The sequence below is a fragment of the Vitis riparia genome, chromosome 4 (genome assembly GCF_004353265.1).
Source record: "Vitis riparia cultivar Riparia Gloire de Montpellier isolate 1030 chromosome 4, EGFV_Vit.rip_1.0, whole genome shotgun sequence".
In the NCBI taxonomy this organism is placed as follows: domain Eukaryota; kingdom Viridiplantae; phylum Streptophyta; class Magnoliopsida; order Vitales; family Vitaceae; genus Vitis; species Vitis riparia.
This window is the reverse complement of record NC_048434.1, coordinates 1522313-1535437: the sequence shown is the minus strand read 5'-3', so window position 1 is coordinate 1535437 and position 13125 is coordinate 1522313. Positions and strand designations below refer to the sequence as shown.

General features: G+C 35.2%; 2 protein-coding genes across 2 annotated transcripts; one reads left to right on the top strand and one right to left on the bottom strand.

The window, feature by feature from the left end:
- Positions 1-532: 532 nt before the first annotated feature.
- LOC117912399 (NAD(P)H-quinone oxidoreductase subunit U, chloroplastic) lies at positions 533-2821 on the bottom strand. The gene is made up of 5 exons (XM_034826967.1): positions 2441-2821; positions 2176-2237; positions 2013-2102; positions 1718-1858; positions 533-732 (listed from the first exon to the last, which is right to left on the bottom strand). Exons 1-5 carry the CDS (start codon positions 2694-2696, stop codon positions 637-639), a joined length of 645 nt encoding a protein of 214 aa, XP_034682858.1. The 5' UTR covers positions 2697-2821; the 3' UTR covers positions 533-636.
- Positions 2822-3374: 553 nt separating this feature from the next.
- LOC117913169 (peroxisome biogenesis factor 10) lies at positions 3375-9473 on the top strand. The gene is made up of 11 exons (XM_034828115.1): positions 3375-3676; positions 4074-4105; positions 5078-5167; positions 5749-5843; positions 5974-6184; positions 6449-6518; positions 6614-6692; positions 7132-7265; positions 7775-7866; positions 8341-8429; positions 8509-9473. Exons 1-11 carry the CDS (start codon positions 3469-3471, stop codon positions 8609-8611), a joined length of 1203 nt encoding a protein of 400 aa, XP_034684006.1. The 5' UTR covers positions 3375-3468; the 3' UTR covers positions 8612-9473.
- Positions 9474-13125: the final 3652 nt, after the last annotated feature.

Below are 13125 nucleotides of genomic sequence, written 5' to 3'. Positions count from 1 at the left end.
AATACTTACACGGAGTTTGGGGCATTTATCTTGTGTATGTATTATTTTTAAAAGTTTGTAAAGGATGGCAATGGTCATAAACAATTTTACCAAATTCTTTAATGGTTTTTTTTTTTTTTAATTTTTATTATCTTTTAAAATTGTTTTAATTAGTACTATGTCATTTTTTTCCTAATTTTTGGTTAAGCTGAGGATCTGTCCAAAAATGGTTCTTGAAAACCATAGAAAACTATTTTTTGTGATTTAAAAAATTAACAAACTTTCAATAAAAATAGTTTTTTAAGAATTTGTTTTGAAAATAATTATTTTTTTCAATAAAATGTGAAGTATTTTTAATTATTTATTTAGATAATTTTGAGTAATAATATAAAATATGATAAACATTTACATATATATATTGCATGTAGGTGCTCTATATTTATAGAGAATAATTTGAGAAAAATATTTTTCATCTTATGCAAAATTTTATTTTTTAAAATAATTAAGAACTAATATTAAGAATTACAATTTTTTTAGAATTAGTGTAGAAAGATTTTAAGTTACAAACTGCCCTTCATGGATAGTTTTTAAATATTAAAACAATGGAAAATTGTAATGCCAAGAGATGAATTTTACATCTTCATTTTAAAATTTTTCCTATCTATTGAGAGCGATAGATAATGTGAAGGATAAAATCAACCAAGCAAACAAGAAGTATCCCACTAAAATGGTAGGCCTCACATCTTCCGGCTCCTGCAATGAAATGTATTAAAGGTTTTGAGAATTTCGATCTAAGTTTTCTATTTTTCTATTTTTCCGTTTTTCCATTGAGTATAAATTAATATTCAATTTCGATTTCCCTAATTTTGGATGATTGGATTTGTGATAAATGTAAGGGAAATTGTGTTTTGTAGAAAAATATATATCTAATATAACATAACTTAGTGAGTGTCTGGAAAATATAACATGCCTTTTTCACCAGTGGAACGTTATATAACATATCTAATATAAAAATTGTTTTTGAAAACAATGTTTTATTTTATTTTAAACAGAAAGATAGTTTTTTAATTGGAAAATAGGTTTGACAAATTTTTGATAAAAAATAGATTTTAAAAATTTGTTATGAGGGCAAATTTAATGTACTTTTAGTTGGTTTTTATACACTGTTTCAAGGAATCATTGAAAATATTGCGTATACTTCGAGTTTTAGAATTTTCTGTAAGTGAATAAAATTTTTGTGAAAAAATAAGTTTTCTCAACTTATTTTTTATATTTAAATTTTTATTAAAAAAATATTATTTTTGAAAATAAATAAGAACATTTTTATAATTATTCTTAAAAAATGTTTTTTTTTTTTGAGGCCATTCTTTTTTGTTGAAAATTATTTTTAAGAAAATTGCGGATGAAGATATTGTCAAATAGACCATAAAACACTATTTCTTTAAGGTCAATTTTTAAATTACCAATTAAATTTCCTTTCATTAAAATGTGAGACATGCATAAAAGTTTAACAACGAAAAAAGTTAAAACTTCCAATTTTTCTAACCTGATTGTATGAAGAACATTTGAAGAGAAAAATTGACAGGACATGAACCAAAAAAATGACTTAGAAATTACCTAAACATTATTCCTCTCTTAAATTTAAAATCAAATCTAGGGCTATCTAATTAAAAAGAAATATAATAGTAATTAAAATAAATAAATAAGAAGGTAGAGAAGGAATTGATTTTGGCCATACCTGAGCAGGAGGCTCCTCTGTGGGAGTTGTTGCTTTCTCGACCTCGAAAGGCCAGGCATATCTGTCTGGTTTCTCACTTCTGGTCAAGCTCCAATCGTATAATCTTCTCTCTTTCGGAGATGACAAAATCGAATATGATTCCTACGCACAGAATGAAAATGTTATTCTTATCACAAATTCAAATTCAAAAAATATTAATGCTGTGTGTTTCCTACACGAATTTCAAAATCAGAAGTTAAAGGAATAGCGCTTTATGCAAAAACAGAGGCTAGAAGGCCACAAGCCTACAACTAACCTTTAGGAGGCCAAGCTTGTTGTTAGCTTCCTCTTCATCCAATTCCTGACTCTTCAGTTCTTCAACCTTTCTCTTATATGCAAATGTAACCTGAGTAATGAAAAACAATATGAGAGAAAGAACCAAAACAATAGACCAACATATGAAATTTTTGCGCTCTGACTTGATCGTATGAGCATTCTCTCTGAAGTCCAAGCATGCCGTAGTGATCTGCATCAGTAATCGCTGCATTCTAAAGAAAAACTTCATCAATTAAATGCACAATCATCAAAAGGCTGATTAGAAACTACCGATCCAGATCCATCAATCCGATGCAGATGTTGTAGACTCAAATCAAAAATTAAATTCAGAATCAACGTAAATTTTAAGATCCGGAAACGAGAAAAAAAGGAACAAAAGTTTGAAGTTCATGTAATTTTCGGTCTTACCAATGCCGCGAAGAGCTTTTTCAACATTCAAAGCCGAGATCAAAGACGGAGGTCCCTTCGGAGTCTCAACAGGACTGTTTGAGTCTGATTCATCTGTAGTTTCCACCGGAGCATCACCGGAGCTCCTTATCCGGAATCTTCGCGGCTTGAACGCGATAGCAATTGAATTTGAGAATTGGCCGCCGTGTTGTGGCGGCGACGTTCTGAAATTTGGCCGGAGAAGGGAGGCGGTGGCGGAAGTGGAAGTCACAGCCATCGGCTCTGGTAACCGGTTTGTGTTAAAGCTTTGGAGTTTGTTTTGGGGGGTTTTATTGGTCTGGCACTCTCACTTGGCTCATTTGGCTCTTTGGTGGAGATAGGAGAGCCTTTTTCACCAGTGGAACGTTATCCAATAAACGAAGTGCTCACCAGAGCGAGGATTTTATATCTAAAGCTATTTTTGCTTCAAAAAACTGATTAACAGAGGATCTGTTTTTTTTTTTTTTTTAATTATTATTATTTTCAATTATTAAAGGCGTGATTCTTAACGATTTTCCTTTTTTCACAAAAAGGAAAAAGAAGTACCAAAATAAGTGTTTTTCAGAACAGTTTAGTAGAATAAAAATTTATTTAAAAACTTGAAATATTTTTAACTTATTTTTTATATTTTTAAATATATTTTAACAATAAATTTTATTGATAATGTTTTATTTTTAATCATTCGTATTTCTAACCGCTTACATTCCATTACAATAATGAGGGGAAAAATGATAAGTGCCAAACAATTGCTAAAAGTCTATTTTTTTCGCAGTTATTTGGTTTCCTACATACATAATTAAAGCCTCCAAGCTACAATAACTAGGTAATATCATTTTAAGAAGATTCCAGTTTTCTAAAACGACGTCGTCTTGCATCTCGATTTCATGCCTTCTTGCGTTTGCGTTTGGGTTTATCTATTGAACACCCGCAAAACTATTTTCCAAGTTCTGTGTTTCATACGATCTTCCCCAGAGTTAGTGAGGAGAGTAGAGTTGTGAAGGGAGACAGAGATGGGGTTGGGACGGCCCGAGACATCCGGTTCGGTCGACCCAAGAGACACAACCGGAGAAGTGGGCCGGACCACAGCCGCAGAACCGTCCGGTTCACGGCGATTCCCGCTGGCGGCTCAGCCGGAGATAATGAGAGCTGCCGAGAAGGATGACCAGTACGCCTCCCACGTCTACGAAGCCTGTCGCGACGCTTTTCGCCATCTCTTTGGTCTCTTCTATTCAGTCCCAAAATTTAGGGTTTTTTTTAATATATATATTTTTTTGTTTAAATTTTCACTTCACTTCCATTTTCTGGTTCCGTTTATTTCGCGGAAATATTTCGGAAATATTTTCATCACTTTTGAGACTCCATATAGGTAGATTTTCCAGAACATTTTTTTTCTTGGAGAAAATTTTCCTGGAGATAAATCTCTATGATCGGTGAAGCTTTATCCTTTTTCAGAATTTATCAGAATATTGATTCAGTTATCCTTGGTTTCATTTTTCCTTCAAACAGACAGAACTTATTGAATAATCTATTTATTTTTTGTTCTTGCACTGGATTTTCTTTTAAACTTTCAAAAAGAAAAACTAATTTCTCATTCTCTAATTTGTGCTACATTCAGGGACAAGAGTTGCTGTAGCTTACCAGAGCGAGGTATGTCCTTCCAACTTGGAATTTTGTTTGCCCTCATGTATGATTGAACATTATTTCCCTTTTCTCCTCTACCTTTTTCCTGGGTTTTAAATTTGCATTATACTTTACAATCTTTATCAACTCGTTTGTAGCTCTTCTAACAATTTAAATTTAGATTTGTGAGATCCATTTGTTATGCTCTTGTCCGTATGTAGGTGAACAAAAATGAAATAGAGATGCGAGTATTGTGTTCAATCTTATTATTGAAGTCATGCCCTGAAATGAGTGACTTCAATACTGCAATCATAATTTTGGTGATATAGGACAAACTATAAGTTTTAGGACCTGTTTGGTAGCAAGAACGAGAGCAGTTTTCTGTCTAGATGAAAATGAAAATGACAGAAAAATGTTTCATAACATGAGTTCAAAAACTGTTTTAAAATCGTCTCATGAAATTTTCAGGAAACAGTGTAGTGTTGTCTTCCATCTTGCAAAGTGTTGAAAATATTGCAAAACTGAACAGGTTTATTGTTCTCATTTTTCAAAAAATAAACATGTCTGTAAAGCCCATTTTCACCTCTGGGGCTCTGCTACCTGGGAGGCCTTCACTTTCTGGTTGGTTCTTGGAAAGAATGAGGAAAAAAAAAAAAAACAGGAACTGCTAAAAAAAGGAATGATGGAATGTCATTTTGCTTAGCTGTGGTGCACCTTTGCTAATTTTCTGTAAGACAAGTGTAGACCGTCACTTGGAGAGTCCTTTTTAAATGATTCATATTACTTCTGTGATGTGAAAATAAATGCTTTTGAGTGATTCTATTTCTTCTGATTTTCTTTCTTTTATTTCTTGTTTTTTATTCTTTATTTTCTAAAATTTCAACTTTAAAACCAAGCCCTGTTTCTGGTCTATATTTTCGGTATTTTTTTTACCACAGGCCATGCATACATTGTCAATTTGGATGTTCAATTATTATATTTCTGGCTACCATTTTGCAGACAAAACTTTTGGGGCAGATGCTTTATTATATCTTAACAACAGGTTCAGGGCAGCAGACACTGGGTGAAGAATATTGTGACATCACTCAGGTATGCAAGCCTTAGTTTCTTTTATCAGTTATGACTTGGGACTTAAAGAGTAGCTCATCCATTTAAGTTGTTACAGCACAGACTTATAATAATGTCAAAAAATGAAACCCGTATCAACACCATGATTTTTGTACATTAAATAACATAGTTATCCCTTATAATTTGCTTGTCAAAAGATATTTTTTCATTTGGAAATGCTAGTTCAGGTATGACTAAAGAAATCTTATGTGATTTATATGGTCAATGAGTAAACCTATCAAAAAAAAAAAAAAAATAGGGTCAATTAGTAAAACTTCACCGACCTAGAACACACAATTTGATAGGTTTATATTTTTTGCTCCTTATCAAACAATTAAATACGATTGTGATATGCACTGAACTATGGAACTCAAAAGCATAGGCAATTTAGTGAAAACTTAAAATGTTAAATGGAATTTGTGTAATTTGAGCAAAAATGTACTTTTTTCCATCCTTGTTTGAATGAAAAATATTAATCATACTTTATGAATAGTCTTTCAACTCCCATCATGAATATTGTATTGTTTGATCTATTTCCAACGTTTTCATTGTGGGTTTTGTAGGTTGCGGGACCTTATGGACTTTCGCCAACACCAGCCAGGCGTGCTCTTTTCATTTTATACCAGACTTCAGTTCCTTATATTGCAGAAAGAGTCAGGTTCAATGATATTTCATTTTGGTTCTTCATTTTAGATACTTCTAGTTTTGATGTAGTTTTATTTCACAGTAATCTATGAAGCAATGTGGTTGTTATTCACTGGGAAAACACAAAACTATTTGTTTTGCAGCTCTAGAGTTGCGGCCCGTGGCATAGCCATTGCTGATGCACAGGCTGATGAGCTTTATGGAAACAATGTTCCTGGGAGCAGTCAAGCTCAGTCTTCTGCAATTACTGAAATTCCATCTTCTTCGGCATCAGGGGCATCTCTTTCAGTTCTTTCAAGGTTGAAGGAGAGATTCAATCGATCATGGTTGTATGCAGTTCAGAGGTGGCCTGTGGTATACTTATCTTCCTAATGGATTGGGGATATGATTTGGTGTCATGTTTTCTGAATTATAATTTAAATTTCTTCTTTCAAGCATCCTTCAAAACAAACCTCATAGATATTTTCACGCTTTGGGTTAACAGTTCTATGAACTTTTGCAGAGTGCGCTCAACTTTTTCTTTCATTCTTATTTGAACTTAAAGTAACCACTTCACTACCTGTTTTATCGTCTGAAAATGCCTGATTTCTTAGGTACTATTTCTGCTGTTGTATTCAGGTACTTCCCTTAGCTCGCGAGTTCTTGCAATTGGTTCTTCGTACTAATCTAATGTTCTTCTACTTTGAAGGTTCTTACTATGCCTCAAAGACCCATATATTCAATGGAAGTTTTAGTGAAGGTCTTGGGAGAATTCTAATTGTTTTATGCATTGTATTTCTGCAGGCTTATATTATCATATCTCGAAACGTGCAGCAGGCATTCGTTACGTCTTCATCGGAAAATCATTGAATCAAAGGCCTAGGTAAGGAGTTAAATTTTATATTTATATATATAAGATTTTTAAGAATTTTCTCATAGAAGATTTTTGCCAAAGTAGGCAAGAAAAATGACATCAGTTTTTTGTTTGATGCATTTTTTTGAAGAGCTCTTTCAACAGTACTTCTTGTTCCTGTGTGTTGTATTTTCTTGGCTTTGGAAACTTGAACATGTAAAGTTTGTCTTATGTTCTGTGCTTCACTCTGTGGGAACATATTGAGTGTTAGTTGAAGGTTCTAGTGTGCAATCTAGTTGATTGTGCTGGGCTCTTTTTTGGGTGATTTCTCTTATTTTGCATGTTTGAAAAATTAATATTATGTAAGTGCTGGATTTTTATACAAACACTGAATTATCCATGGCAGCTAAACATTCCATGCTGCTGTAAACTAAAACATTCCAACTTATCATATTGGCTTTGGGTGCAGATATCAAATATTGGGAGTATTCCTTTTAATTCAGCTATGTATCATTGCCGCTGAAGGATTACGGCGCAGGAATTTATCTTCTATTGCAAGTTCAGTTCATCGTACTCCCTTAGGGGCTCACCAAACTGCAACAGGTTTCTTGATTATACACTCGTTTTACTTTATCTTCTTCATTTACTGGAGTTTTACTTCACATTTCTATACAAATGACCCTAGTGATGCTATTTCTTCTTGAAAAAAAAACCTCTGTTTTTGTGCATCTTCACTAGTTCTCCCTTGTTATTTTGATTATTATGGACTTCTGTGGATTTTCGGTCTCATCATGACAGTGTCTCATTCTGATCCTTGTACTTTTGCATTAACTTCATATAAAAAGTTGTCTGACACAATAACTTCACAGTTTAGACATGTCAGCTCCACTACCACAACTAGGAATATCAAATATAAGTCTCTTACATTTATAGCAAAGCCTAATGGAGAACCTGAAATAGCCAACAAAGAATTTGAGTTCTGGATGTTGGGAAGTATGTTAGCTATCCTCTTCATTGCACTGCAGCCCCAAAGGAGATTTTCCTGGCATGTGTACTATTGTGTCATTATTTTACTATAATTTTAATTTGCCTTTTCATCCATTGGTCTGTAGGGCAAGGTTTGCCTGTTTTAAATGAAGAAGGCAATTTGATAGCAGCCAATGCTGATAAGGGAAGTTGGGTCTCTGATTCCACATATGTAGAGGTAGATTTTCCAACTCTCTCATAAAAACTGTATCATATACTTTATTTCATTATGTTGTGCCTGCTCAATCATTAAGGTGTATAGTGCCATTTCCCTTTGCGCAGATTACCAAAAAGCTTCACTATATTGAAAATAACATGGGCAGTAGTTCTTCTAGTTAAGTAAAAAAAAAGGGCATGAATATCGGGTTTTTAAACATGAATTCCACATAGCAAAGAAACTTTTGAGAGCTCTAGCCTGAATCTGATATCTTTTGTTTTGGGAACTTAGGAAAGTTCTATCCTTAAAACCGATTTCGCTTAAATGCTCAACACCTTTATGGCCTCACAAAATGTCATTCTATCTAAACATGCATGCTCATTCTAGAAATGGCTCAATGTCCATATTGAGATTGGCAATCTGGATTCTTATCAGAGCACATGACCAGAATCCCACTAATTTGATTTTGCAACTGTATTTATTGTATTCATGCAGTCTCAAGCAAGTGGGGTCAGCAAATGCACGCTCTGCCTGAGTAATCGCCAACACCCAACAGCCACACCTTGTGGTCATGTATTCTGTTGGTACTAACTCTCGACACCCTGAAAAATATGTGCACGTGTGTGTTTGTGTTTTGTGTGTTTGACATTGCTCTGTTTGTAGGAGCTGCATTATGGAATGGTGCAATGAAAAGCCTGAATGTCCACTCTGCCGCACACCCTTGACTCATTCAAGCCTAGTTTGTTTATATCATTCAGACTTCTAGTACTTGACCATGGCGATCTCAGTAGCTAATAAGCACAATTGGAGAGCAAAGGGTTGGAGCCACGCAGCTGTCCTCTCTTGTACAAACATATGATGCATTTTTAAGCAATCACTTACTCATCTCAGAATAAAGCTGAGCAGAAGCTGTAATCCCCAGCAGGGTGGCAATGATTATTGTCGTTTTAGCCATCATCAAGCATCGCGATCTCATAAAGTGGTGGAGGGTAGAGACATTTTTTCGTTAGAGCTTCTGGGGAAGGGAAATGGGAGTGCCTCTTCCATGATTGGTTGGGTGAGTGGAAGTTCACTCCACATCAAAGTCTACATACTGGGCAATGCTTTCTTGAGCACGTTGTTGTTGCAGGCTCCTCGGATTTCATCCATGGCAATCTTCATCAGATGTTTGGAAACTCAACTACGCCACGTGAAATAATTAACTTACGGGCACCCTTCGGATCCAGTGCATTGCTGGATGGTTCTCTGGACAGGTTACTGATGATGGTCTCTGCCACGGGTTCGAGCCTGTTACAAGATATTTTTCTTCGGGCTCCTGATTTGAGCAGCTTGTATCACTCTCCCCTGTTAAGTTTTGGCTAGAGGTTTGACATAGATTTGGCCACTTCCCCTTCCTGGTTCTAGCTATCCTTTTTTCTGTGCTTGTCCACACACTGGAAGAGAAAATTTTCTTAGTCAAATGCCCATTTGGGTTGCAATTGAACAAACATTCTGTGCGACTCTCCTTTCGAATTTATGCCTTGCGAGAGTGATGGGTATTTATCGGATGGACTTCTGTTAAATCCCTAAGCTTCTTGGACATTAAAATCCTATTTGTATAGAACTTTTAAACTCGAGATTTGCATTTTTGAAATTCTATTTTGAAAAATAGAAGATTTTGATTCTCAGTCTTATTTCAAAGTTACTCATATTTTTAACAAACACATTTTTAAAATGCATGTCATAAAATGTCCAGTTGTAAATAGGTTGTAATTGAGCTCTAAATAGAATATGAGAATTATTTTAAAATCCCTTAAATTGAGGGATTCAGTTAGATAGTTTTTTTTATTTATGAATAAGTTAGTTTTCTATTATGTCTCTTGTAATCCCATATTTCGTGACATGGTATTAGAGCAGTAGGTTTTTAAAACTTGGGTATCATTATGGTTTTCATCACCATTTTTTTGGCCTTCATAGCTAGATATTTTTTTATTCACGTTTTCTTTCTCTGTTTTGTTTTGCTCTATTTTTTGAAGGCAAAACAGAGTATTTCATGTGTTCTTTTACCAGCCTTCATTACTGCTGGTTTTTTGTTTCGCGATCTGCCTTAATTCCCAAAAGATCAGATTTTTCAGACGACTACTACAACACAACCGAAGGAGATTGTTCAATCTCAACAACTTGAGGAATTGCAAAACATTCAAGCTGTGTATAGGTTGGATGGAAAAAATTACCTTAAATGGTTTCAACTTGTTCGCACTGTGCTGAAAGGGAAAGGGAAGATCAACCATCTTATGGGTACAAGGCCGAAACCAGGAGATCCCTGTTTTGAAGCATGGGATGAAAAAGATTCTATGATTATGGCATGGCTATGGAATTCTATGACTCCTGGGATTAGCAACACATGTATGTTCTTGGCTACAACTAAGGATATTTGGGACGCAATCCAATAAACTTATTCAAAAGCTAGAGATGCGACTTAAGCATATGAGGTTAAGGTGAAGATGATTGCTACAAAACAGGGAAGTAAAACAGTTACTGAATATGTCAATCAATTGTAAGCTTTGTGGCAAGAACTTGATCATTATAGGGTGATAAAAACCAAATGTCCTGAGGATGCCGCTGTTCTAAAGCATTTTATTGAACAAGATAGAGTCTATTATTTTCTTGTTAGGCTTAACCCATAATTTGATCAAGTGAGAATCCAGATACTTGGCAAGCAGGAGGTTTCGTGCTTTAATGAGGTGGCAGCACTGATTCGAGGCGAGAAAAGCCGAAAGAGTGTTATGCTTGAACCACAAACCTTGGATGGATCAGCCCTAGTTGCAAAAATAGAATATTCAGAGCAAGGAAAGAATGATTTGCCTAAACACTTAGGTAAAGACAATCAATGGAAGGAGAACAAGAACAATCTCTGGTGGACCTATTGCAAGAAACCAAGGCACACAAAAAAGAAGTGTTGGAAGTTGAATGGTAAGCCACCAAGTCGTGAATAAGGAAACCGTGGAGGGCAGCAAAGGCCTCAAGCACACATGGCAGAGCAGCCCAAAACTGAGGAAAATTTAGCAACAGGCGGGTTCAATAGTGAAGAAATGGAGAAGCTGAGAAGTTTGTTAGGACCCCTTGACAAACCTATTGGAACTTGTTCTTTGGATCTTTCAGGTACACCTTCATTCTCTTTTTGCATAAATGTCTCACACAGGGTTTATGATGACTCTTGGATAATAGACTCCGATGCCACAGACCATATGACCTCCAAATCTCAACTTTTCCATACCTATACCCTAAGCCCAAGTAACAAGAAAATTGCAGTGGCCAATGGCTTTTTAGCTATCGTTGTAGGTTTCGAAGACATATACATCATACCTACCCGTATTTTTAAAAATGTCCTCCATGTACCAAAATTGTCGACCAACCTTGTTTCCATTCAAAAACTTACCCACGATCTTAAATATTATGCTATTTTTTCCCTTCTTATTGTGTTTTTCAGAAACAAGGCTCGAGGAGGAGGATTGGACTTGCTAAGGAAATGAGTGATCTTTACCACCTTGAATCATCTCAGAAAACTAGTAATAATTTGTCGTTGTCTTTTCTCAATTCCTCAAATAAATATACCATTTGGTTGTATCACCTACGTCTAGGTCATCCATCTTTTAGGGTTTTAAAGGTTATGTTTCCTCATTTGTTCTATGGATTAGATATTTATGAGTTTCATTGTGAAACTTATGAATTGACAAAACATACTCATGTATCTTTTCCTATTAGCAATAAAAGAAGTTCTCATCATTTTCATTTTATTCAGTGACATATGGGGTCCTTCGACTATACCTAATGTTTCTAGGGCTCGTTAGTTTATATCCTTAATTGATGATTGCACTCGGGTTACATAGATCTTTCTTCTTAAACAAAAATTTGATGTTAGAATTGTTATACCTAATTTCCACTCAATGGTTCAAAACCAATTTGGGGTTAAAATAAAAAAATTTAGGACAAACAATGCTAGAGATTACTTCAACCAGATTTTGTCATCCTATTTTCAATCACAGGGCATTCTCCATGACTCATCATGTGTTAACACACCCCAACAAAATGGGGTAGCCGAGAGGAAAAATGAGCATTTACTCAACACAACCCAAGCCTTACTCTTTCAAGGGAATGTTCCTAAGTCCTATAAGGGGAAGTTGTTCATATTGCCACACATGATAAATAGAATTCCCTCATGAGTGTTAGACAACAAAAACCCCATAGAGATACTTAAGAGTTTCTATCCACACTTTAGAACCTCAAATGGGTTCACTCCTAGGGTATTTGGGCGCATTGCATTTGTTCATGTCCACAACCAACATAGAGACAAGCTAGACTCCCGAGCCATAAAATGTGTCTTTCTTGGTTACTCATCCACTTAAAAGGGATACAAGTGTTACAATCCTTCAACTAGAAAATTTTACATATCTGTAGATGTCACCTTCATAGAAAATAAACCTTTTTTCCCCAAGTCCTCTTTTCAGGGGGGGATTTCAATGATGAAAAATAGTCCTTGTGAGTCATTTCAACCTCTTGACCTTCCTCATGTCTTAATCCATGGTGATGAAGAACCTAAGTCATCCGAGCCAATTACACCTGAGTCACCCAATTTTACCACTGAAACCGTGTCATCCCCTGTTCCAGCCAGTGTCACTCCTCGCAATTTTCCACAGTTTCCTAAGGTGTATTCAAGGAAAAAGGTCATTCCAAAACAAAAGCATGTCCAAGAATCCAACTCAGACCCTGAGAATGAAATTACAGTAAGATCAGACCCACCTTTACATACACAACCTAGTGAAACTTCCACTAACTCAATATACAACTTAGACCTAGACCTTCCCATTGCTGTCAGAAAAGGCACTAGAGAATGCACTAACCGACCACTCTATCCACTATCACACTATGTGTCTCTTAAGCACCTATCACCAGCCCATAAGAATTTCATTGTGAGTCTAAACACCATTATCATTCCTAACACTATTTCTGAGGCATTGACAAAAAGGGAGTGGAATGATGCTATGAGAGAGGAGATGAGTGCATTAGAAAAGAATAAAATATAGGAGATTGTTGAAAGATTGAAAGGAGAAAACATTATTGATTGCAAGTGGATTTTCATACTGAAATATAAGGCTGATGGATCTCTTGAGAGACATAAAGCAAGATTGGTAGCCAAATGGTACACTCAAATTTATGGAGTTGATTATTAGGAGACTTTTGCTCCAATTACAAAAATGAATACTGTAAGAATCCTGTTGTCACCTGCTACCCACTACAATT

Excerpts from the sequence above, each read along its gene's own strand:
- LOC117913169 (XM_034828115.1), top strand. The coding sequence starts at position 3,469 with ATGGGGTTGGGACGGCCCGAGACATCCGGTTCGGTCGACCCAAGAGAC. Across the intron at positions 6,693-7,131 it reads TCATTGAATCAAAGGCCTAG|ATATCAAATATTGGGAGTAT; the intron begins GTAAGGAGTTAA and ends CTTTGGGTGCAG. Across the intron at positions 8,430-8,508 it reads TGTGGTCATGTATTCTGTTG|GAGCTGCATTATGGAATGGT; the intron begins GTACTAACTCTC and ends CTCTGTTTGTAG.
- LOC117912399 (XM_034826967.1), bottom strand. The coding sequence starts at position 2,696 with ATGGCTGTGACTTCCACTTCCGCCACCGCCTCCCTTCTCCGGCCAAAT. Across the intron at positions 2,238-2,440 it reads AAAAGCTCTTCGCGGCATTG|CGATTACTGATGCAGATCAC; the intron begins GTAAGACCGAAA and ends TTTAGAATGCAG. Across the intron at positions 733-1,717 it reads CAGAGGAGCCTCCTGCTCAG|GAGCCGGAAGATGTGAGGCC; the intron begins GTATGGCCAAAA and ends ATTTCATTGCAG.